Below are 24,650 nucleotides of genomic sequence, written 5' to 3' on the forward strand. Positions count from 1 at the left end.
TGTAATGTAATGTAATGTAAATGTAAATGTTTAATTGTTGACAGTTCATCACCTGGTCAATTGAAATGTCAACTTGCAAAAGTTGGTACAGCTTCAAACAATTGCTGGTGGGGATTGGGGGTGAATGAAATCATGAGGCTAGTGAATGGAGTTTGTAGTGGGGACAATCCACAACATTCTCAGACAAACAGCCTTTGCTTTTTCTATTATATAACTGGAAGAAATTTTTGCTCATCCAATTCTGCATAGCAGACAAGTTGGAAATAATAGAAGGTTCAGTAGAAGTAATGATGATGTAGAGCTTGGTGTCATTAGCATACACATGCGAACTAACACTGCATTTTTGGATGATGTTTGCCAAGGGCAGAATGTAAGTGAGAAATAGAAGGAGGCAAAAGATAGATTAATTGTATGGGTGAGGGAGGAGGGGAGAAGGGGATGAGACAGATGAGAATGCAAGTGTGGGAAGAGAAAACATTGCAGGGAATTATCTACCTACAATTGGAGAGACAAGAATGGAAATACATAGATGCAGTCTCATACAGCTAGATAATTGTGGAGAGGCAGTGGTGGATGATAGTTTCAACAACTCTATTAAGGGTTGCAATGGGTGAAAGACAAGGATGAATAGTTTATCATAATCACAGTTACATTGGATGCTATCTGTGACTTTCATAATTGCAATTCAGGTAATTAAGCCGTGGCCAAAATCTCATTGAAGGGGCTCAAACAAAATTCTAGAAAAGATGGACACAGATTTAACAGTGATAGTAGATGGAACTTGAAACTTTAAGGAATTTGGTGACAAACGTGAGGCTGGAGAAAGGATGATAGTTTAATGGTAAAATGTCATGGGTTACCTTTCTTGCATAGAGAGATGATGATGGCAAATTTGAAAGTTAGAGGACAGTACCTGAGTATAGAGAACCATTAACAACATAAGTGAAGAGGACACTCAGTAGAACAAATATCTCTGCTACACTATCTTTGCCCAATATTACTGCAATTATGCAGCTCTTCCTTTGCAGTCCTGCCTAGGTGATGCTGTAGCTATAAAGCTGAATATATATATATTTTTATTAACAGCTACCAAGCCAACCTCTGTACAACAATCTGCTCTGAAAACTCTACTCACACTGGATGTAGGTTTGATCGCTGAGCTGGAAGTTTCGGGTTCAGACGTTTCATCACCATACTAGGTAACAAACAGTGAGCCTCCAGATGAAGCACTGGTGGTATGGCCACTTTTTATTTATGTGTTTAGCTTTCCTTAGGTCAGTGACATCATTTCCGGTGGTGATGTAATTTCCTGTTCTTTTTCTCGGGGTTTAGTAAATGGAATCCAAGTTGAAAGATTCTGGTTGGAATGTCATGCTTCTAGGAATTTTCGTGTGTGTCTCTGTTTGGCTTGTCCTAGGATCGATGTATTGTGAGAATTCCTGGAAGCATGGCATTCCAACTGGAACTCCATCAACAAACACATTGACTTGGATCCCATTTACCACCCTGAAAAAAGGAATAGGAAATGACATCACATGAAATGACATCACCAACTCAAGGAAACCTAAACACATAAATAAAAGGTGGGCCATACCACCAGTGCTTTATCTGGATGCTCACTGATGATGTTATCTAGTATGGTGATGAAATGTCTGAAACCAAACCTTCCAGCTCAGTGAACAAACCTACATCCAGAATCTCAACCTGAGCTACAAATCTTCTCAAAGCTGGCTAACTCTACTCACATTTTGAAAGCTCCAGCAAGTTTCAATTTGACACAATCCACAACAATTTAAAATATTCACAACATTCTAAAAATAATTTTACCATATCTCCCAATGTTAAAGGATCCTTTTAAAAATCCAGGATCTGGAGCTGTATTGTTTCAAAATCTAATCTGTTCACCCTCCAGTATCAAACATTATTGAAATCCATCTATTATTATTTGAGATATACTGTTTGCAAAACGATAAACAAACAGGGACTAAATCATTGCTGACTCCCTTCCTAATAATGGAAGCAAATCAGGAATGGACATGGATGGTCAGCCGTTTAATGAAAAGTTCAAGGAAACAGGATGTGGCCCTTCTGACTGGAAGAATGTGCAGAGGCAATAAGGGGGAGAACATTGAGAATGATGAAAGTTCACAACTGTGTTAGGGGTAAACATAGGGAGGAAATTTGCCCCAGTGAACTAAAGGAATGGAGGGAAGCAAGAGCCCTTCCAGTGCCAGGTATACATGCAGTTTATAGCCAGTACCAACAGTTTAAAATAGGCTAGGATTCTGTTTTTGTCAATGATACATTCAATCTATTTCAGTATATTGGCGGTAGAAATTTCTCTCAGCAATGATGGTTAATAGAAATGTGATATTTTTACCCGCCATCTGATTTCCTTGCGCTATCTCTCGTGCCTTTCAGGGGTTTCCTTGTGATGGCATGCAGTTTCACAAGTATACAGAGAATGTGGAACGGTGTTGGTTGTCAGATTAAACATTGAAACCTTCACACTCAAGTCAAAACAATTGACTCCCTGTATATGGGCATAGCTCCCAGAAAATGACATCGGACAATAACGGACAGCAGAAACCCCCCGTGTGATTTATTTTGTGCCGCACTGGTGAATATGTTTTGAGCTTTGTAGTTACACCTCACGCTCACACTATAAGTAACAACGATTGAAGCTGGAACTGTGCCGGTTACGTGTGACACCACCGGCTGCACTTCTCCCATTGGCACAAGAGATTATGATCAGATCAACATCCAAGACTTGCTCAAACACAATGAACAGGCGTTCTGGCCAAACGTTAACTCTTTTTTTCCCCTTCACCTACCTTGGATGTTTACTGACCCTGTTAAATGATTGCTACATGTTGTTCTTGTTTCAGAAATAACGCATGTGTTTTTCTAGGAAAATGTTCAAATCTAGGCGATGCGGGGACTAGCTACATCAATCAAACGTCTCTTAATTCTGGTTGCAAGTATAAAACTACACCCACAAGAATAAATTTAAACTACAAACTATGCACATTGTATTCCACAAAATATCAAGCACTCAGAGCTGTACTGCTGTTTACTGAGACAATTAGCAAATACATCGTCTGGTGTCTGAGCGAAACAGACCAGGGAAGGTTTAATTCGAAACAAAAACAGAAATTGCTGGAAAAAGCTCAGCCAGTCTGGCATTTATGGAGAGAAATCAGAGTTAACGTCTGGCTCCAGTGACCCTTGGAATTGAACCCGAAACGTTAACTCTGATTCTCTCTACAAATATTGCTGAGCCTTTCCTGCAATTTCTGTTTTTGTTTGCAAAATTTGAAGCTGTTGAGAAGTAGAAATACTGAACTAGAAATATTAACTCCGTTTCTCTCTCTCTCCAGATGCTGCCAGATCTGCTGAGTTTCTCCACATTTTCTGCGTTTGTTTCAGATCTTCAGCATCCGCAGTCTTTTTGCTTTTATCTAAGAGTCTAACTGAGTCTCTCTCAGAGGGGAAAGAAGAGCCAATATTGGGGGTGGGGGTGGAAGTGGGAGGGGAGGTGTGATCTTGTCTACCTCTTTCACAGAATGTAATTCCCCCAGCCTCAGTTTAGGGCAGCAGAAAGCTGCCTCTAACCCATCCCACACCCCACCACCACCACCAGAATGGGGTACTCTCACCGTTTTGGAAATAGCTGGTCCCGAGCCCAAGTCTACGGCGAATGACGGGTCGGGATGGCCGGGGGGATGAACTGTAGACGTTGTAAAACACACTATTGCGGTTCTTGAAGTGACTCCGCGGATCGTCCCCTTGCAATTCAGCTGAATGGCCGGCCGCCCCCCGCTGCTCCAGGCCGGGGGTCAGAGGCTCCCTGTCCCTGGGCAGTCGTCCCTCGGTGTGAAGCCGGGCTCCGGGACCTAGTTGGCGGGTGCTGAGTGTCCTGCCAGGCCCCCGGGATAGCCGAGGCTGCTCCCGGCTCGGGCTGCTCTCCCTGGCGGTGCTCAGATAGATGTTCTGGGGTGGGGACTCCGCTCCTCTCCCCTGGCCCGGGGGCCGGTAAGCTGCGCCGCTGTTTAACAAACTGTACACCTGCCCGTTATTCGCCCAGCGGATCTTCTGTCTCCACATGCCGTTGGGCTCCTCCTGACCACACGTCCCGCAAACTGAAAGGAAACAGAAAGTAATTGTCAGGAATTCTCTCATTGTTTCACTGATGGAAAAATCTATTGTCACTCTGATCTCTCAATTGGAGCTCCCCATAGAGTGGAGGATAGTTTTGACACAGCTTCAAGTATACTTTGTGTATCTTGCCTCAAGTTTGCTCAGGGCTGATGAGCTCAGATGTTTTAACCCGTTAAACTCAAGATTGTTTTAATGACTACCGCCCACTCGGTTAAAATGGGCCAGTACGTCTTCTCCCCCTCGCTCTCTCTCTCTCTCTCTCTTGCTCTCATTCCCCCCTCACCCCCTCCCATGAACTCACCCCCCACCGAGTCTAGTACCAACGGAGAATGCAAGCACCACTCCGTAGAATATTACAGTCAATCCTTCACAATGTGGTTCGCGTTTGTTCTAAGGAAAACAGTTACTGTAACTGTAACGTTCCCGTAACATTAGGGTTGAAGTTTGGTTTGAAAATTATCATCCATCCACATCGCCTGCAAAATAGAAACAGGAATAGGCCGTTCAGCCCCTCTGTTCCACCATAGAATAGTAAAGCACAGGAACAGGCCCTTCGGCCCATGATGTAGTGCCAACATGACACCAAATTAAACGGATCTCTTCTTCCCACCCATGCATGGACCATATCCATCTATTCCTTGCTTGCATATTTATGCGCTTACCTAAAATTCCTTTAAACGGCCCTATGGCGTCTGCCTCCATCACTATCCCTTGGCAGTTCCAAGTACCTAGCATTCTCGGTGTAAAAAAGCTTGCCCGTCGCATCTCCTTTGAACTTTCCCCCCTTACGTTAAATGCATGCTCCCGAGTATTACACAGTTCAATTCTAGGGAAAAGATTCTGACTGTCAACCCTATCTATGCATCTCAATGAGATGATGGTTGATCTGTGACTTTTGCCTCATATCTGAATATTTTTGCTCAAATAAAATACCTCATTTAAAATTTAAATCTAATCTTGCATCCTCTGCCATGTGTGGAAGAGAGTTCCAAACAACTATCACCCTTTGTTTACAGAAGTGCTTCCACATATCTCTCCTGAATGGTGTGGCCCTAATTTTTAGACTTTGCCACCTAGTTGGTAAAATCTTTATCAACAGCATTAGGAACCTCCTTTCAATTCACCCTGACGCCCACTCACCCAGCTCCTGACTTTCCTGGGGCGTTGTTCAGCAATTCCTCACAAACTGATCTCAGAATGTTTCGGCCATTAAACCTTGGCTCTTAAAGGACTTTTTTTTATTCACAGCAGAATGCGTTGGACAGTCTAACGTCCACTTGTTATAAGAGACATTTCTTCTGATAGTGTTGATGATTATTAGAAATAAACTCTGTATTCATCTATATACAGTGTGTTTAATTTTAAACCATTCCTAATGTCAGACAGCAAACATTTTGCAAAATTTTTATTGTTTGATCATTTCATTTGATGGGTTAAAGTGTTCTGCTCTGTTTGTCCCAACCCACTGCCAGCCCTGGATTTCCTGCTGATCAAATTGTTTTCCAGTGGTGGGACGACAAATTTGTTTCCATTCATCTGGGATTGAAGAACTGAAGCTCCTCTTTTGCTGGCCTGAATACAGTTTCCAAAGGCACAGGGAACAAATGTAATCGCTGCACTGTCTGATGGTTTCACCTTGAGACTCCCACAGTGACCTGGTACAGACGCTCTCGAACTTTCAGCTTCGAAACCAGCACCCATCTCATTTTAAGGTAATACCTTACCACAGCGACACAGGAGCCCATTTCAATCAAGCAGTGACTGGAGGAGCAGTGGAGGAGGAACAAGGGGAAAAAGGTGAACTCTATTGCAGTAAAATCTTGCATTATATTCAATGTTTCAAGATGGCACCAAAGTGAGGTCATGCTTTACATATAACATGCAAAAACAGTTTTCACTATATCTTTATATGCAGTGACAATCAATCTACATTAATGTCAGAGGCCTTAGAATTGATTTTGAAGATTTTTATCTACATAGAATTAGTTACAATTAAGCATGTATTTTTTATAGTAAATATGATACAATCTCAGTGCAATCAGATCTAGCTAATCACCAGCTTCAATACCATTCGCCAAGGTTGAAGAAATTCATCATCACCTTAGACCTTTTATTCTGAGATTGTTCCTTCATGTTCTAGACTATGCATCCAGGCCAAACAACTTTCACCATCCATGCTGAATATCTCAAAAATTCCTGTTTCTGTGAGATCGCCTCTCATTCTTCTAAACTCCAGGGAATACAGGCCCAGACTCCACAGTGTCTCCTCATTGGTCAGTCCAAAGTCAAATCATTCTGGTACACATCTGCTACATTCTCTTTATAGCATGTATATCCTTCCTTAGGCAAGGGGACCAGAATTGCACACAACACTTCAAGTGTGATCACACCAGTATTCTATACAACTGAGGAATAGCTTCTTTGCTTGTGTAATCAAATTCTTTTGCACTAAAGGTTTACGTATTATTTGCCTTCTAAATTACTTGCTGAACATGCATTTTAGCTTTCAATCACTTCTGAACAAGGACACCTAGGTCACTTTGGACAGCAATATTTTCCAATCTCTTACCATTTAAGAAATACTCTGCACCTCCATTCCTCCTACCTAAGTGGTGAATCTCACAATTGTCCATATCATATTCCATCTGCCAAGCTCTTTCTCACTCAGTCAGTATCTCTATGAAGCCTTTTTGCATTTGCCTCACAACTCCCATTCCCACCAGGTTGAACCCAAAGGAGGAGAAAGGTGTTCTCGGCCCAGCATGGCAGCCTCCCTGTGTGCTGGTCTTCTGTTATGGTAGTCTCCCATTGTGGTGGTCTCTCGGTGTGACGGTCTCCCAGTGTGGTGGTCTCCCTTTGTGGCAGTCTCCCAGTGTGGCAGTCTCCTGGCGGTCTTGTGGTATGGTGGTTTCCCAGCTTGGTTGTCTCCCAGTGTTGCAGTCTCGCTGTGTGTTGGTTTCCCAGTGCGGCAATCTCTCAGTGTGGTGGACTTCCTCTGCGGCAGTTTCCCAGCAGTCTCCTGGTGTGGTGGTTTCCCAGCTTGGCGGTCTGCCAGTCTGTTGGTCTCCCAGTGTGGCAGTCTATCTGTGTGTCGGTCTCCCAGTGTGGTGATCTCCCTGTGTAGCAGTCTCCTGGTGTTGTGGTTTCCCAGTTTGGTGGTCTACCAGTGTGGCAGTCTTGTCATGGCATGGAGATCTCATCCCCGTGTGGAGGTCCTCTTCATCTTCGGTGTCCTGGTATTTTAGTGGCTTGGCAGGTGGTCTCATCTGGGTGTGGTGGTCTCAACCCGGCATGGCGGTCTTCTTCAGTGGAGGCTTCCAGCCGAGTTTCTAGCAGTCTGACGTGACAGTCTGCATCTTTAGGGTATTCCATTGTTCCTAAATCAGCTTTCCCCAAGCCCAGGAGCCGTTAACCAAACTGATGAACTTTCTCTTAATTGTTATTATTTGTGTGACATCTGCCATTGATGCCATGGTGGGGCAACTTACAAGACGTTTCACTGTATTTTTCATGTAAAAGTACATCTGACAATAAACGTCTATTCCATGTTGTTAAAAATCACACAACACCAGGTTATAGTCCAACAGGTTTATTTGGAAGCACTAGCTTTCAGAGCGCTATTCCTTCATAACCTAGCTATGGAGCAGGACCATAAGACACAGAATTTATAGCAAGAGATTACAGTGCCATGCAACTGAAATGATATATTGAACAAACCTAGGTTGTTGTTAAATCTTTCATCTTTTGGAATGGGTTGCAGGTTTTGGTATATTAATATGTAAATCCCAGAACTTGTTTTAAGACACATTCTCAAGATAACTCAAGGTTTTATAAAACACTCTGAAAGCTAGTGCTTCCAAACAAACTTGTTGGAATATAACTTTGTCCACCCCAGTCCAACACTGTCTCCTGTACATTATTCTAAGTTGTGTTATCCATGAACTTGGAATTTCACAATTGGTCTCCATATCCAAATAATCACAGAGTCATAGAGATGTACAGCACGGAAACAGATCCTTTGGTCCAACTCAGACATGCCACCAGATATCCCAACCTAATCTAGTCCCAGTCTGAAAAACAACCCTTCACAATCACCCTCTGTCTTCTACCTTTGAGCCAGTTCTGTATCCAAATGGCTAATTCTCCCCGTATTCCATGAGATCTAACCTTGCTAACCAGTCTCCCACGGAGAACCTTGTCGAACGCCTTACTGAAGTCCATATAGATCACGTCCATCACTCTGCCCTCATCAATCCTCTTTCCTACTTCTTCAAAAAACTCAATCAAGTTTGTGAGACTTGATTTTCTATGCACAAATCCAATGCTGACTATCCCTAATCAGTCCTTGCCTTTCCAAATACTTGTAATCCTGTCCCTCAGGATTCCCTCCAACAACTTGCCCACTAACAACATCAGGCTCACTGGTCTATAGTTCCCTGGCCTCTCCTTACCACCTTTCTTAAATAGTGGCACCACGTTAGCCAGCCTCCAGTCTTCCGGCACCTTACCTGTAACTATCGATGATACAAATATCTCAGAAAGAAGCCAGCAATCACTTCTCTAGCTTCCCACCTAATCAGGTCCTGGGGATGTATCCACTTTCATGTGTTTCAAGACATCCAACACTTCCTCCTCTGTAATATGGACATTTTTCAAGATGTCACCATCTATTTCCCTACATTCTATATCTTCCATGTCCTTCTCCACAGTAAACACTGATGCAAACTACTCATTTAATATCTCCCCTATCTCCTGCAGCTCCACACAAAGGCCTTGCTGATCTTTGAGGGGCCCTATTCTCTCCCCAGGTACCCTTTTGTCTTTAATATGTTTGTGAAACCACTTTGGATTGTCCTTAACCCTATTTGCCAAAGCTATCTCATGTCCCCTTTTTGCCCTCCTGACTTCCCTCTTCAGTGTACTCCTACTGCCTTTATACTCCTCTAAGGATTCACAATCTATCCTGTCTATACCTGACATAAGCTTCCTTCTTTTTCTTAACCAAACCTTCAATTTCTTTAGTCATCCAGTATTCCCTTAACCTGCCAGCCTTTCCTTTCACCCTAACAGGAATATACTTTCTCTGGACTCTCGTTATCTCATTTCTGAAATCTTCCCATTTTTCAGCCGTCCCTTTACTTGCGAACATCTGCCCCCAATCAGCTTTGGAAAGTTCTTGCCTAATACTGTTAAAATTAGCCTTCCTCTAATTTAGAACTTCAACTTTTGGATCTGGTCTACCTTTTTTCATCACTATTTTAAAACTAATAGAATTATGGATGCTGGCCCCAAAGTGCTCCGCCACTGACACTTCAGTCACCTGCCCTTCTTTATTGCCCAAGATTAGGTCAAGTTTTGCACCTTCTGTAGTCGGTACATCCACATACTAAATCAGAAAACTTTCATGTACACACTTACAAATTCCTCTCCATCTAAAATCTGAACAGTATGGCAGTCCCAGTCTTTGTCTGGAAGGTTAAAATCCCCTACCATAACTACCCTATTATTCTTACAGAGAACTGAGATCTCCTTACAAATTTGTTTCTCAATTTCCGGCTGACTATTAGGGATGTCTATAATACAATTCCAATAAAGTGATCATCCCTTTCTTATTTCTCAGTTCCACTGACTGTTTGATCACTTGTTTTCTCAACTGTACCAGTCTCACTCAGATTGATCTCTTTCCTCACTATCTCCCTGGGTTCCACCCCCCACAACCTTACCAGTTTAAATCCTTCTGAGCAGCTCTAGCAAATCCTCCTGCCAGTATATTAGTCTCCTTCCAATTTAGATGCAATCCGCCTTCTTGTACAGGTCACTTCTACCCCAAAAGATTCAAAAATTTGAATCCTTCTCCCATGCACCACTTCCTCAGCCTTGCTCTGTCTTCCTATTTCTGCCCTCACTAGCTCATAGCACTGGGAGTAATCCAGGTATTCCGTCTCTCGAGGATTTCCTTTTTAAATTCCTGCCTAGCTCTCTATATTCTTCCTTCAAAATCTCATCCTTTTCCCTTCCTATGTCGTTGGTTCCAATGTGTACAATGACCTCCTGCTGGGCTCTCTCCCCCTTGAGAACATTCTGCACCCTCACCTTGATCCTGGCACCAGGGAGGCAACACACCATTATGATATTTCCCTGCTGGCCACAGAAATGACTCTGTGCCTCAGACTTGACAGTCCCCTAACTCAATTGATCTCTTGGAACCTGACGCATCCCTCATTGCATTAGAGCCAGTCTCGATACTAGAAACTTGGCTGTTCATGCTGCATTCCTCTGAGAATCAATCACTCCCATCATTTTCCAAAACAGCGTATTTGTTTGAAATGGGGTTAGCCACAGAAGACGCCTGCACTACCTGCCTACCTCTCTTACCTTTCCTGGAGTTAACCTGTCTATGTGACTGTATCTGCGACTTTTTTTCCTTTCCTATAACTGCCATCCATCACACCCCCTTGCTCTTGTAAATTCCTCATTGCCTCTAACTGTCTCTCCAACCGATCCATTTGCTCTGATAGGATTCACAACCAATGGCATTTATTGCAGATGTAATCCTCAGTAGCACGTAAACTCTCCCTAAACTCCCACATCTCACAAGAAGAGCACATCATTTGACTAAGAGCCATTTTTTTCTTCTTCCAAACTACAGACCCAGAAAATAGCACTGTCTTATTCCTCTACAAAACATTGCTCCAGGCTAACTTAATATTTATGGCTTATATTTTTAAGTTTAATCAAGAGACGTATCTCAAATAAAACATATAATCAAGACTCGACTCACTATTGTAGATTTACAGCAAAGCTATACTTAAACCTATTTACTTATCTGTTTCTATGCTGTGACCTCTCCCAAGCAGGTTCCTCCAAGATCAGTTGTGAATTTTGTGAATAGCTGGATTCCAAGGATTAATCCATTGGTCACAATCTGCCAAACATGACGATGACCTACTGTTTTCTCCCTCCACAATCCATACTGGTGTATTAGCTTCTATTCCCATACACTTCAATTTTGCTTACTAACCTCATATGTGGCAGTTTATCAAAGGCCTTTAAAAATCCAAATAGACAATGTTCATTGATTCCCTTTTACCAATCAACAAATATTCCTGTCTTGCCAATAAGCTGAGGGAAGTCATAAAAAGTTTTCTTTAATATGAATAAGTGGACATACTTGTGTCATAGAAGTAAGAGGTGTTGAGTTTGGATTTCAATACATTGCTGTTTAGAGCCTGATTAAGTTAAACTACCTGCCAATTCAGGAAGCAATCTTGAGATAATGATCAGTTGCAGAATTCAGCAAATTCATTCAAGAATGTGAAATAATCCTACAATGCCTGGGACATTTAGAGTTTTTGTTTAAGAAAAGTGCAAAGCTAAACTAACATATTGTCATTAATTCTATTAAACACTCGAATTAGCAGCCTGCACTCTAAGACCTGGCTATCCTTGATACTTTTTTTAGATTAGATTACTTACAGTGTGGAAACAGGCCCTTCGGCCCAACAAGTCCACACCGCCCCGCCGAAGCGCAACCCACCCATACCCCTACATTTACCCCTTACCTAACACTACGGGCAATTTAGCATGGCCAATTCACCTGACCTGCACATCTTTTGGATTGTGGGAGGAAACCGGAGCACCCGGAGGAAACCCACGCAGACACGGGGAGAACGTGCAAACTTGACAAGCCAATATCCATACTTGGCCTATCAAAAGCCAGAACCTAGTCTTTGCTATCCTCTACAAGGGTAGACAAATCCACTGCTGCGGATCCCCAAAATGTAACTTCACATTTTATGGCACATTTGAAGATTTTCTGAAAGACTGGGTTTCAAACCGCGGCTGAAGCCTTTAATCAGCGAACAACAGCTCCAACTGTTCCGTAGTTAAATGCCTTTCCTTTATTGGTCAGAGTATTGAGCACAAGAGTTGGGAGATCATGTTGCAGCTGTACAGGATGTTGGTTTGGCCACTTTTGGAATATTGTGTGCAGTTATGGTCTCCTTTCCATTGGACGGATGTTGTGAAACTTGAAAGGTTAGGAAAAGATTTACAATGATGTTGCCAGGCTTGGAGGATTTGAGCTATAGGGAGAGGCTGAATAGGCTGGGACTGCTTTCCCTCGAGCATAGGAGGCTGACGGTTGACTTTATAGATGTTTATAAAATCATGAGATGCATGGATAGAGTCAGTAGACAAAGTCTTTTCCCTAGGGTGGGGGAGTCCAGAACTAGAGCGTATAGGTTTAGGGTGAGAGCAGAAAGATATAAAAGGGACCTAAGGGGCAACATTTTCACGTAGAGGGTTGTGCGTGTATGGAATAAACTGCCAGAGGAAGTGATGGAGGCTGGTGCAATTGCAACATTTAAATGGCATCTGGATGGGTATATAAATAGGAAGGGCTTAGAAGGATATGGGCCAAATGCTGGCAAATGGGACTAGGTTAGATTGGGATATCTGGTCGGCATGGATGAGTTGGACCAAAGGGTAGCTTTCCGTGCTGTACATTTGTTTGACTCTGTATGTGACGATAAAAATGGTGGAGCAGGAAAATTGAAAAGCAGTAGGCATGCAGATGGCAAAAATTCCATTTAGCCTCCTAACATTAAAAAGGACCAAAATGTGAGAGCTGAAAATTGGGCCAAAGAGACACACTTATTAAGAGAAAGGAAGCAGAATGAAGAGATAGTGACAGCACATATCCTTCCTCAGATTATATTTAGAGATTTCCAAACTGTGCAATCTTAGTAAAGGATATTGTTCCATGCCAAATTATTCGCCTTAATATTGTAAATATTTCCACTCTTCAAGAAAAAAACAGGATCCCTTGCAGCCCAACACAAGGCAAACCTTTTGAGGGTTACTTTTACCAAAACTTAATTTCACTTATAATTAACCTCAGCACCTCTAGACAATGAAGGAGCTTCATTCTGAAGACTTGCTGTTCAACAGATTTGGGCTCAGTTGTGATGACTGTGGCCAAATGGTCACCTGAACAAAGTACCTGAAGGTAGTGATACCTGTAGAAACATTGCTTCAGCAAGAATCAAAGCTGTCTGATTAGACAAATATGGTAGCAAAGCAAAACTAAGATTGTGTTGAAAAGTATGCAGTTCCCTGTGGAACATACTGATACTACTTCTTCGTTAAGGTGATAGGAGGTAAAACCAACTATTTCTTCATTGCAGTGATAGGAAGTACAATCCACTATTTCTTTGCCAGCGACTTTTGTGGATTCTCAAGCAATTACTTAGCTCCAAGATGACGGCAGAGTAGGGCCGCTGAGCCACTTTTCTATCTTCTTTCCTCACTTCTTTCTTTTTTTTAGCTTTACTTATTTTTTCTCCCTAGTTACCTTCTGGAGTGAGCTCAGTTATGGAGGCAGTGGCAGCAATGGCAGTGGCTGGGGGCCCAGAGCAGTGACTGATGGTTGGCCACAAGGCGGTTGGTGTGCCCGGGCAGAACTTTGGCAGTTGGCGGAATCATGTAAGTGGCTGGGAGCCTGAAGCAGCATTAGCGCAGGACTCTGACTGTTGCGACGTGGCTGATGAGCCCAGATGGCAGTCGACAATGAAGCAGCAGCATAGAGATGCAGGAATCAAAAGATTGAGACCAGCACAGGGTAGAAATCAAATGCAGTGAGAAAGAGAGATCAAACCCAGAGTGGGAGAGAGAGGATGTTGATCGGCAGCGAGACAGCAGCACAGAGCTGTAGGGATCGAGAGATCAGGCCCAGCACAGGGGAGAGGTCAAACCCAGGGAGGGAGAGAGATCGAGCCCAGTGCGGGAGAGAGATCAGTGAGAAGCAACTGTAGGCCCATGGCTAAAGGGGGGCTGCAACTTGGAACATTTAATTTTGTTTCTTACTGTAATGTTGAACGTTACACTTATTTCTTTACTCTTCTATTCTTAATGTAAGATTTTGTATCTTGTTACCTAAGATGGCACCATTATAAACTTTTAACTGTACCGAGTACGTGACAATAAAACCTAATTCTAATTCTAGAGACAATAAATAATTAATTAAAATTATTCTAGTCCCAAAGGAAGAAGGTATTATACACAGGGACATTTGATCCTAAAGATACAGTAAATTTAGAATAATTAGATTTGGCTGCTTTTTAGTGGTTGTGATTTATCTTGGCTGAGTTCATTGAAGAATATGGAACAGAGATGAAAGGATTGAATCACAACACCATCCAATCCAACCAAATAAATTTTGACTCAGTGAACTTTAATATTAAAGAAACAAAGCTGCTCGCAGTAAATGCCCCTTATGATGTCAAAACAAGTCAATGTGCTTCTTCCTGTTCAACCATCTTTCCCTACCAAATCTGATGCCTCTCATATCTAATATTCCAGATGAATATTAATCATTTGCTGCAAATTCCTCCAGTGGAAAAAATGTCATGTTCATAAATGCTGCAACTGGACCGATGGGATACAAGTGCGATTCCAAACGGTGTTTTCCACTGTGGGTGTTACCCTATGGAGGTTAGACCGTTTTAGAAACATTGCTAGAAAAATTATTCTATTTTAACAAGGCCTTTAGAACACAGCAGGAATTGCCCGAGACTCCTGGCACTGCATCCGCGTAAAACCCAGAACATTTTGGAAAGAAGCAGCGGGCATTGAGGGATTATTGTTAAGTTCACATTTTACAATTTTATCTATTCCGTTTTCTCGACAAACTTTGTGTAACACTCAACCTCAAACTGAGACTGTGGATTATGTCCTCAATCAGTTTTCTCCCTTTCTACATTAGAGGTAACTCCCTCACTAAGATATAATTGTATGAGTAGCTAGCACCTTGTTCAAAAGGTCATTTGTTGCACAAGCGCCAGCCGGTATCGTCAGAATACTAGACCAATGAAGTGTATTGCAGTCCTGTTGAATCCTATTCTCAGCTAGCATTCTACTAGGTTTTTTACCCCATAATTAATCGGCAAAATCTTCAGCCCATGCATGAATAAAAAAAAACTCAATCAAGTACCTTTCCTAAGATCAATGTACATACCAAAATCTCACTGAGTAGCAACAGAACTGTAAACACTGTATGTTCACAAGGTGAACACGTGACAAAGGCCATTTGCTCATCTTATTTCATCGAATCCCTACAGCGTGGAAACAGGCCCTTCGGCCCAACAAATCTACACCAACCCTCTGAAGAGTAACCTATCCAGACCCATTCTCCTACCCTATCACTCTACATTTATCCCACCTACACATCCCTGAAAACTATGGACAATTTAGCATGGCCAATTCACCTAACCTGCACATCTTTGGACTGTGAGGGAAAACCGGAGCATCCGGAGGAAACCCATGCAAACTCCACACAGATAGTTGCTCGAGACTGGAATCAAACCTGAGTCCCTGGCTCTGTGAGGCAGCAGTGTTAACCACTGAGCCACCGTGCCGCCCACCCAGAAATATTTTAAAGTCCCTTATTGATCCAATCAATTCTTAGTCCACTTTCTGCACTACAATTCCTGTAATTTTAGTGCACACATAATTTTATTTCCTTGTTTGTGTAAAAAATCCTCTGAACTCAAGAATTGACTTCATTTCAGTCTTGGTTAAAAACATGAACAAAAAATTGAATACAAGTTAGGATGAGAATGACCATCTTTGAGATTAAAGCAATATTTAACCAAGTGCGATATCAAGATGTCCTAACCATAGAAACCAGCCGGTGTGGGATGGTGGGACTCCCAGCTTGTTGGAGTCATGCCTCTTACAATGGAAGATGCTTGTTTGTTGGAAGTCAACAATTGGGGTATTTTGTTAAGACGGGGCAAGAAACTAATCATGAGCCTTGGTGCTTTCCCTGTTTCTACCTCTTGATCCACAACCTCCCCGACCTTTAACCCTGCTCCTCACATCTTTCAGAATTGGAAACAGGGGTCAAAAATTATTCCCCTTGGTCCACACCAACGGTTCTTCTTCAGATTTTCTTGAGGGCCACTTTTTGATATTTAGAGTTTACTTTTTCATTCTTACCAACTTGTTTAATCAGTCCTGGGGTCATATAGTATCCTCTGATACTGTTGTGAAATCTTGAGGCATTTGGACTCACACAGATTCAGAATTAGTTGAATACATCAAATGTCCTCATTACTAACCCTTCATTTAGTTTAAAATGTCACAATACTCATGAAGCATTAATTTCTTCGCCCACAGCATTTAAAAAGGCACAAGGCTATAGGTGAAAGTTAGCAACAAAAACTTTCTTCAAAATAACTGCTACATTTCTACACGCAAAATACCATCACCATAAAAATACTTCCTACAGATTGATGGGATCACAGCTAGTGTGTTTCCAACACATATACCCAAAGCTTTAAGAATGTAATCAGGCAATTATTTACTATCCCTTTCATTTCATCTCAATCTCAGATTTAAATTTAACACTTGATACAGTGTTTATTACAATAGCATCCAGTATATTTTCCTCACATATAGTCTTCCTGAAGATATGTAGCCTGAAGATTTCACATTCATTTGCAATTAATTCATTTTGTTGGTTATTTCTGAATTTCCTGCCCCCATTTTAGGGAGATAGTTCTCCTTCAACATCCCTCCTCCCTCTCCCAACCAATTGTGCAACGTTCCTTCCTCTACCCTCCCACTGCAGCCTCCCTCCTTGGATCATTTCATGTATCTTGGGAGCATCCTTTTGATGAAAGAAGATGTAGATGAGGAAGTTCATCATCAGCTCCAGTGTACCAGCTCAACTTTTGTATAACTGAGGAAAAGAGTGTCTGAGGACCAGTATCTCAACACCAATGCTGGAATAATGATTTTCCAAGCAACAATGATTTCCACAATCGTAAATGCTTCAGATACTTGTGCAACCTATAAAAGGCATCTCAAAGCACTAGAGAAGTAGAAACAGTGATGCCTTCATAAAATCCTTCAAATCCATTGACAAGAAAGGTTGTAAACAGCAGTGAACGAACTAATCATTTATAAGCAACTCACTGGACAAGATTTTCCTGACATCAGACATCCAAAACAACTGCTCTACTCAGAAATCTCTTGCAATTAGGGATGCCGAGGAGCACAGTTTTCCTAAAGAGATGAAGCATACATGTCAACACATAGGAGACCATGGGTTATGACAGTTGTCATCGCAGTCACTCACTAATGAATATGATTGTCCACCTAGGAAATTCCGTGTCACTGCTCATGGGTTCTATGGGTCCTTCTGTGGCTAATGAGCCCAATCCTAGAGTCCCATCTCTAACCACACATCTGGCAGCTTTTTCAGGGAGGTGAAATTGGTCTTTGGCTTTAAGAATGCTGACCCTCCTTTTTTCTTTTCCTTTTGTGTACTTCCTCCTGCACGTTCTCAAAGAGTTGTGTCCCTTCACACAGGAGCTTCCTTTAAGTTGGTTTCTTCGGAACAAGGGTCACCCATGCATCTATGTTGCATTTGTTGAGGGAAGTCTTTGAAATGCTTCCTTTGTCCTCCTCTCATTCACGAATATGGAAAAGGTTCATTCAAGAAGGAGCCATACAGATCAATAGTCATGGTCAGGAGCACACAGAAACAAAATCATGGCTTCAGAGGAAGCACACAAACCTCCAAACAACTTATCTACTCTAGCCTCAAACATCACTTGCCTCTACAATCACAGAGTCTATAGATTATAAAGTGAAATTATCAGCCACCTCAAACCCATGGAACCAAGTCATTCTCAATCCTAAGGAACAATCTAAGAAGGAGAAATTACTTAGATGCAGTTATTTCCAATTGTAATTGTGTTTAACCTTAGTCCATGAAGAACCATAGGCGTCTCTCTCTCTCCATTAGAGGGAGACAGTTGGTTATCTAGCTTGAGGGATATCATTACACATCAGCATGAAACAAGATATGGAGGTTCACCTCCTAGACTAGCACCAGCTGTTTGCATGATTCTGCTCCGCACTCTAGTTAGAGAAGGGAAAAATCAGGTAAGGCTTCTAATCTTCAGATTTGGCATCCTGGAATATGCGTTTATGTGGATGATGCAAAGTCAGGGTAGAACTGCACTCAGCTGTGATGGCTCTACAGTTGAATAACCTGCCAACAACCATTGCTTATGTTCATACATGTGCAAATGAATACATGTAAAAGGACTGGAGGTCACCAGCATCTCCTAGTTAAGGGATGAGGGACAGCCAGATTTCAATAAAATATGACAAATCTTGCAGTAACCATGAGCAACAAACAATATTCCACTCTTAACCTGTATTGATGTTTAATAAAATACACTCTTAAGGCATGAAATTGCAGTGGATCAACTTATTGCTTACAAAAGACAGCTTGGATGATTCCATCAGTTACAAGCTCATGCAATCACTTAACAGTAACATGGCAACTTTTTCCCAGTCACAGAAGGCTGTTCTCTGATACAGTCATGTTTGTTTGCTGTTCTACGAACTAACTACTGCCAAAAGTTGCAAGCATTTCTGAATTGGATATTGGATTTAAAAAGGACATCTCAAAAGTGAACTACAGGGGCCTCAAGATCAATGGAGAATCACACATTCCTGTTGCTAAACCAGCAGGTGTCCAAACCCAATCTCCACATAATGTAGCAAATGAGGAAGGACTTCAAACTGTTCTGTTGTTTGGACAGGAGCTTGGAAATCTCATCTGTGTTTGCACTGCCAGTAATGCAGGAAGAACTTTCTGGAATTCCACAAATGTTAAAAAACCTCAAAGGTTGCTCATTAAAAGCAGAGTTAGGGATTCTTCAGAGAAATGAAGGACTGTTGTCATAATGGAAACAAGTAATGATATAGATTGGTACAGGCTTATAAATCAGTACAATATTACACTATTTAGAAATGGAGATAGAACACTTCAGAACTGTGGATTGATTTACTTAACATTGGTGATAGGAAAGGTATTGGAATTCTTATCAAAGATCTATTTAAAAAGTGAATGAATGTGGAATTCTTTATCACATAGGGCTGTCAGGGGTGGATCATTCAGTTTATTCAAGAGTGAGACAGACAGACTTTTAACCAGTAAGAGAATCAAAGGTTATCTGGAAAAGGCAGGAAAGTGAAGTTGAGGATTATCAGTTCAGCCATGATCTCATTGAATGCCGGAGTAGACTCAGTGGGCTGAATGGCCTACTTCTGCTCCTTGTCGAATGTCCTTATTTAAAATCATTGAGAAACTGACAACCTAATTAAGCAGAGTCAGAGTGGATGCTAAAAGGGCAAACCACATTGAATGTTTGGCCAACTATATTGAATTTCTTGAAAATGTAACAAAATCGGTAAGCATAATGCAATAGACATAATATTTCTACCACATATTAAATTTTTATTAAAGTCAGAGCATGTGGAGTTAGAAATTAGAGCTGAAAGCTTTAAGAAAATTAAGAGGTAGTTACTCAAAATGGCAATGGGTTAGAAGTGGTGCATTAACACGGCAGGAGCAACCATCGTTCACTATTTACATTAACACTTTGGAATCAGAAAGAAGAATTTCAAAATTTGCAGGTGATCCCAAATTGGGAGATATATTTAATATAGAAGATGAATGTGACAAAAATACAGGAATGTATTAAAAATATGTGAAGGCAGAAAATAAACAGTGAGGGAGGAACTATTGAAGTGTTTAGCTTCCTCAGAAGTGGATAACTCAGCAGCCCCATATAAAAGGCTGCTAAGGGAAATAAGGGACGAAATAACAGAGTCCCCGACCATCATTGTTCAGTCATCTCCAACCGGAGGTATGATGCCAGAGGACAAAGGGAGGAAGAGAAGCTGAACTTATTATAGGCCAATCAGCCTATCTTAGTGACGAACAAACTTTTGGAAGATATTCTGAGAAATGTATATGTGTCATAGTTTATAGAAGTGTAGATTAATTAAGCACAGTCATCATGGATTTATCTGATGAGTGTGAATGTATTGTCTTGAATCAGTAACAAGGAGGGTGGAGGCAGTAGATATGAATTTCAGCAAAGTTTATGATATACTCCCACATGGCAGACCGCTGGTCAGGAAATTAAAAGCTCCTGGGATTCAAGCAGGCTCAAAGTTTTTTTTTCCATCTGAGATTTACTTCCAGGCTGTTTTCTTGACTGCTGGGGAATACATTTTGATTTTCATCAGCTCCTAATTCATTTTTACTATTAGCTGATGCAGTCCCACAGCAACATCACCTAATCAAGGTTGTAGATTTTTCAGTCTCTTTTTCTTCAGGTTAACAAAGTGAAAGACCTTTGAATAGACAGCAATTCAATGAGCTCATCCAACCTCAAGCCAAGAACTAATCAGATCAATGCTGACCATGTGTAACATGTCAAATTAATGTTAGATTAAAAGTTCATTTTGCAAAGTAACACCCTTATTCGACAGGACATAACACGGTACTGTTTCAAACAAAAGCTAAACACAGAAAACAATATGGGAAGTTGGGAGGAACAGTTTTGATTTAATTGGAAGTTTTCATTCTTACCAATGTGTGACTGCTGACATTCTCTCTGTTAGCTGTTGCTCCTTTTTCAGTAGGATGCCTTATGGACCTACTTCTGCCGTCTGTTCTGGGTTTCCATCTGCCTCCATCTTTTTTTCTTTTCCTCCCTCTTGGGTCTTTTCCCAGTCCCAAAGGATGTTGAAGTTCAACTGTGCTGGAAGTGGTGGTCCCGGAGAGCACCACATTCCATTTCAGAAAGGGCATTATCTAATGGAGAGAGTTCAGAAGAGACTAACCAGGATGTTGCCAGAAATGAAGGGTTTCAGTTATAACGAAAGGCTGCATATGCTGGAACATTTTCACTTGAATGTAGGAGATTGAGAGATGAACTTATAGAGGTTTATATAACAATGAAGGGGATAGTTAAGGTGAATTTCAGGTGTCTTTTCCCTAGTGTGGGGGATTTCAAGACTGGGGGTATATTTTTAAGGTGAGAGGAGAAAGATTTTAAAAAGACATGAAGGGCTTTTTGTTTACACGGGGAGAGGTTTGTAGGTGGAATGAACTTCCAGAGGAAGTAGGGGATGACAGTACAGTTACAACATTTAGAAGACATTTGGATAAGTATGTGAATAAGAAATATTTGGAGGAATATAGGCCAAGAGCAGGTAGGTGGGACTGATTTAGTTTAAGATTATGGTCAGCGTGAACTAGTTGGACTGAAGGCTCTATTTCTGTGCTGTATGACTCTATAACTCTATAATGCTTGTCCCCAGACTCCCTGCCCCCTTCACTTGCTACTCCTCTGGAGGCAGAAGCTACAATTGGAGGTGTAGAAAGGGTGGCAGTTAGGGAAACCATCATTGGGACAACAGCATCAGAGATAAAGTCTGTGATTACAGCTGTAGCTCCTGTATCCAGGCGTCATAAATTGAATACAGCATCTGAGCTCTCTGCGGATACATCTCTGCCTGCAGTTTGATCAAAATAGGAAGTCACACATCGAGGGGAGCCATGTCTCACGCAGATATGTTTCTCTCTTTAAACTGCACATTGCTTTTCTGTGCTTGCTATACTTTCATTTATGCATTGGACCAATTCAGTGCAGAGGTTGGAAGTAGAGCAATTTTGACAAGGAACAACAGATTACAAATTCCTCAGATTTTCCCGTGGCATTTTCAAGACATATTTGCCCACTACCACTGTCTAATTTGAGCATTGGAGTCAAGGGAAAATACAAAACTGGAGATAATATTGTCTCAGTGGCACGAGGTAGAGGGTTATGATTGATGGGTGTTTTTTGTAACTGGTAGATTCTTTCCAATGGGTTCCACTTATGGGATCCCTTACTGTTCATGGTGATGATTTAACCCGAAAGGCAGGAAGCATGATTGAAAGATGTACAGATGAGATGAAGTTGAGCAATATGATTGATTTTGAGAATGAAAGTTGTACATTGCACAAAGACACAATAAACTTTTCAGGTGGCAAATTGAATTCATTCTGGAGAATGTACAAAGGAATGCCTGAGTGAAATCAGTTGTTTGGTGTTTGATTATGTGTGTCTGTTAACTGTTTTCCGTGCTGTGTGTACTTAAATAAAGTATAAATAGAGTTCCTACTTAGACATCGAAATTGGAGCACCATCTCTGTATAAGGAGAATGTTTTTCACCCAAACAGTGGTGAGCCTGTGGAACTTTCTGCCACAGAAAGATGTTGAGGCCATAGCACTGAATGTTTTTAAGACAGGGTTAGACATAGTTCTTAGGGATAAAGGGATCAAAGGGTATAGGGGAAAATGGGACAGGAGATTGAGTTGGATGATTAGCAATGATCATATTTAATGACAAAGCAGGCTTGAAGGGTCAAATGGTCGGCACCCGTTGAATTTCTATGTTCCTATATCACCAAGGCATAAAATAATAGAATAAATTGTATGATTCTAAGATATGTAGAGGAATGCAGGGACATTGAAATGTATGACTAGAGATCCCATAATGTAGAAAGACAAGTAGTTAGGATAATCAAAGAGATATGTGAATTATCTCCCTTTATTGGGTGAAGTCTAAGTTTTATGAGCAAAGAAGGTATGCTAGAACTGTATAACGGATTATTTAGACTGCAGCTAGAGCACTGGAAACATTTAGATTATGGAATAATAAGATTCACATAAAGCATGCTTTGACTGATCATCCACATGAGAGAGAGAGAGATGCCATCCCAGAATGAGCATGTGAACTAAGACTAGAGAGCTGTATTTGAGAACCTACTATATACAGATGTAAATGCAGGATTGTAACAGTGAATACACAGTTGAAGAATTTTACTTTTTAGTAACAAACAGCCTCAGGGACAGTGTGTGTGCAGATACCCAAAAGCCTGAGATATGCCAGACTGGTATCTCAATGTGCAGTTAGCAGTGTTGGTCTGAACGACAAGATAAAGTGTTGGTCACAGCATTGCAGGGAACATATGATCCCTTTAGAGATAGTCCAGATGAGATTTACAAATAAAAACACGTTTCCAGAAATGGGGAATGTATGCTACGAGGAAATATTGTATAGGTTATAGTTGTTTTCTTTAGAACAGAGGACTCTGAAGGGAGATTTATATCAAGTTTATAAAATGGTAAGAGACCTGGATAGAAAAGCTAGAAAGGAACCTATTTCCATTAGCCAAATGTTCTGAGTCTTTGGAACTCTGTTTTTTATTCACTCGTGGGACATGGTCTTCACAGGCTGGACAGTATTTATTGCCTGTCCCTCTTTGTACTGGAGAAGGTTGTGGTGAGCCTCCTTGAACCACTGCAGTGCATGTGCTGTAAGTAGATCCACAATGCCCTCAGGGAGGGTATCTCAGGATTTTGACCCAGCAACAGTGAAGAAACGCGGATATATTTCCAAGCAGGAATGTGAGTGGCTGGGAGGAGAATGTGTGGGTGGTGGTGCCTTGCCACAGAGAGCTGTGGGGGCAGAGACCTTGTGTATATTTCAGCCTGGGATTGATACATACTTGATCAGTAGGGGAATCAAGGGTTCTGGGGAAAGGGCAAGAAAATAGACAATAGGAATGCTGGATCAGCAAGGATCCGATTGAATGGCAGAGCAAGGAACCTAATGGCCTACACCAGCTCCTATTTTTTATGGCCTCCTGGTTTTATGGTCTCAGAGAAGTCAATAACTATGGAGTATGAATAAGACAGAACCATGAACAATAAGCAAGTTAGAGACCAAGACGAGAAACTGGGTGGTCAGCAGTTTAATGAGAATAAGTTTGAAGGAGCAGGAACTTTGTTTCTTACATTTATAATTAAATCCCAAGCAGTACAAGAATAAAGCATGTGCATCTGAATGTGAGAATGCATGTGAGATGAATTGTATGTGAGTGGATGCACATACAAATGTACTTATATACTTATACATTAATATGCATGTGTCTGAATATGAGTTTATACACATTCCTGTATGTTTGTGTATGCATACATAACTAGGTTTGCATATACCCAGGGGTGTTCTTAATTGTAGTTTTTATTACATATATTTGTGTGTGGCTCTGGGCGTATGTACAGAGACATCAATAACCAGCAGGCCTGGGAGTGTTGTGCTCTGTAACATCCACCGTTTAAAGGTTGATGATGATATGATGCATTTGGAAAGTTAATGGAAGCTGCACCATAACAACAATGGGAAAGTAAGTGGGAAAATAATTTGGGGATTGGGGCAGAAATCTACAATGAAAGCTTGATTGAGATTTTTGAAGAAGTAATAAACAGGATTGATGAGGGCAGAGCGGTAGATGTGATCTATGTTGACTTCAGTAAGGCATTTGACAAGGTTCCCCATGGGAGACTGATTAGCAAGGTTAGCTCTCACAGAATACAGGAAGAACTAGCCATTTGGATACAGAACTGGCTCAAAGGTAGAAGACAGAGGGTGGTGGTGGAGGGTTGTTTTTCAGACTGGAGGAATGTGACCAGTGGAGTGCCACAAGGATCAGTGCTGGTCCTCTACTTTTTGTCATTTACATAAATGATTTGGATGCAAGCATAAGAGGTACAGCTAGTAA

At 41.4% G+C, this 24,650-nt stretch overlaps 1 protein-coding gene across 2 annotated transcripts in view; it reads right to left on the reverse strand.

Annotated features, from left to right (window-relative positions):
- LOC122565226 (protein-lysine 6-oxidase-like) overlaps positions 1-5,403 on the reverse strand; it is a 39,368-nt gene extending 33,965 nt beyond the window's left edge. For both annotated transcript variants that reach the window (XM_043720985.1, XM_043720984.1), the window contains exons 1-2: positions 4,824-5,403; positions 3,660-4,142 (exon numbers count right to left, since the gene is read on the reverse strand). In XM_043720985.1, the coding sequence (XP_043576920.1) occupies positions 3,660-4,142; positions 4,824-4,926 (586 nt within the window). In that variant the 5' untranslated portion in view covers positions 4,927-5,403. The remainder of the gene's footprint in view (positions 1-3,659; positions 4,143-4,823) is intronic.
- Between the last annotated feature and the right edge of the window lie 19,247 nt (positions 5,404-24,650).

This window comes from Chiloscyllium plagiosum, chromosome 31 (genome assembly GCF_004010195.1).
Source record: "Chiloscyllium plagiosum isolate BGI_BamShark_2017 chromosome 31, ASM401019v2, whole genome shotgun sequence".
In the NCBI taxonomy this organism is placed as follows: Eukaryota; Metazoa; Chordata; class Chondrichthyes; order Orectolobiformes; family Hemiscylliidae; genus Chiloscyllium; species Chiloscyllium plagiosum.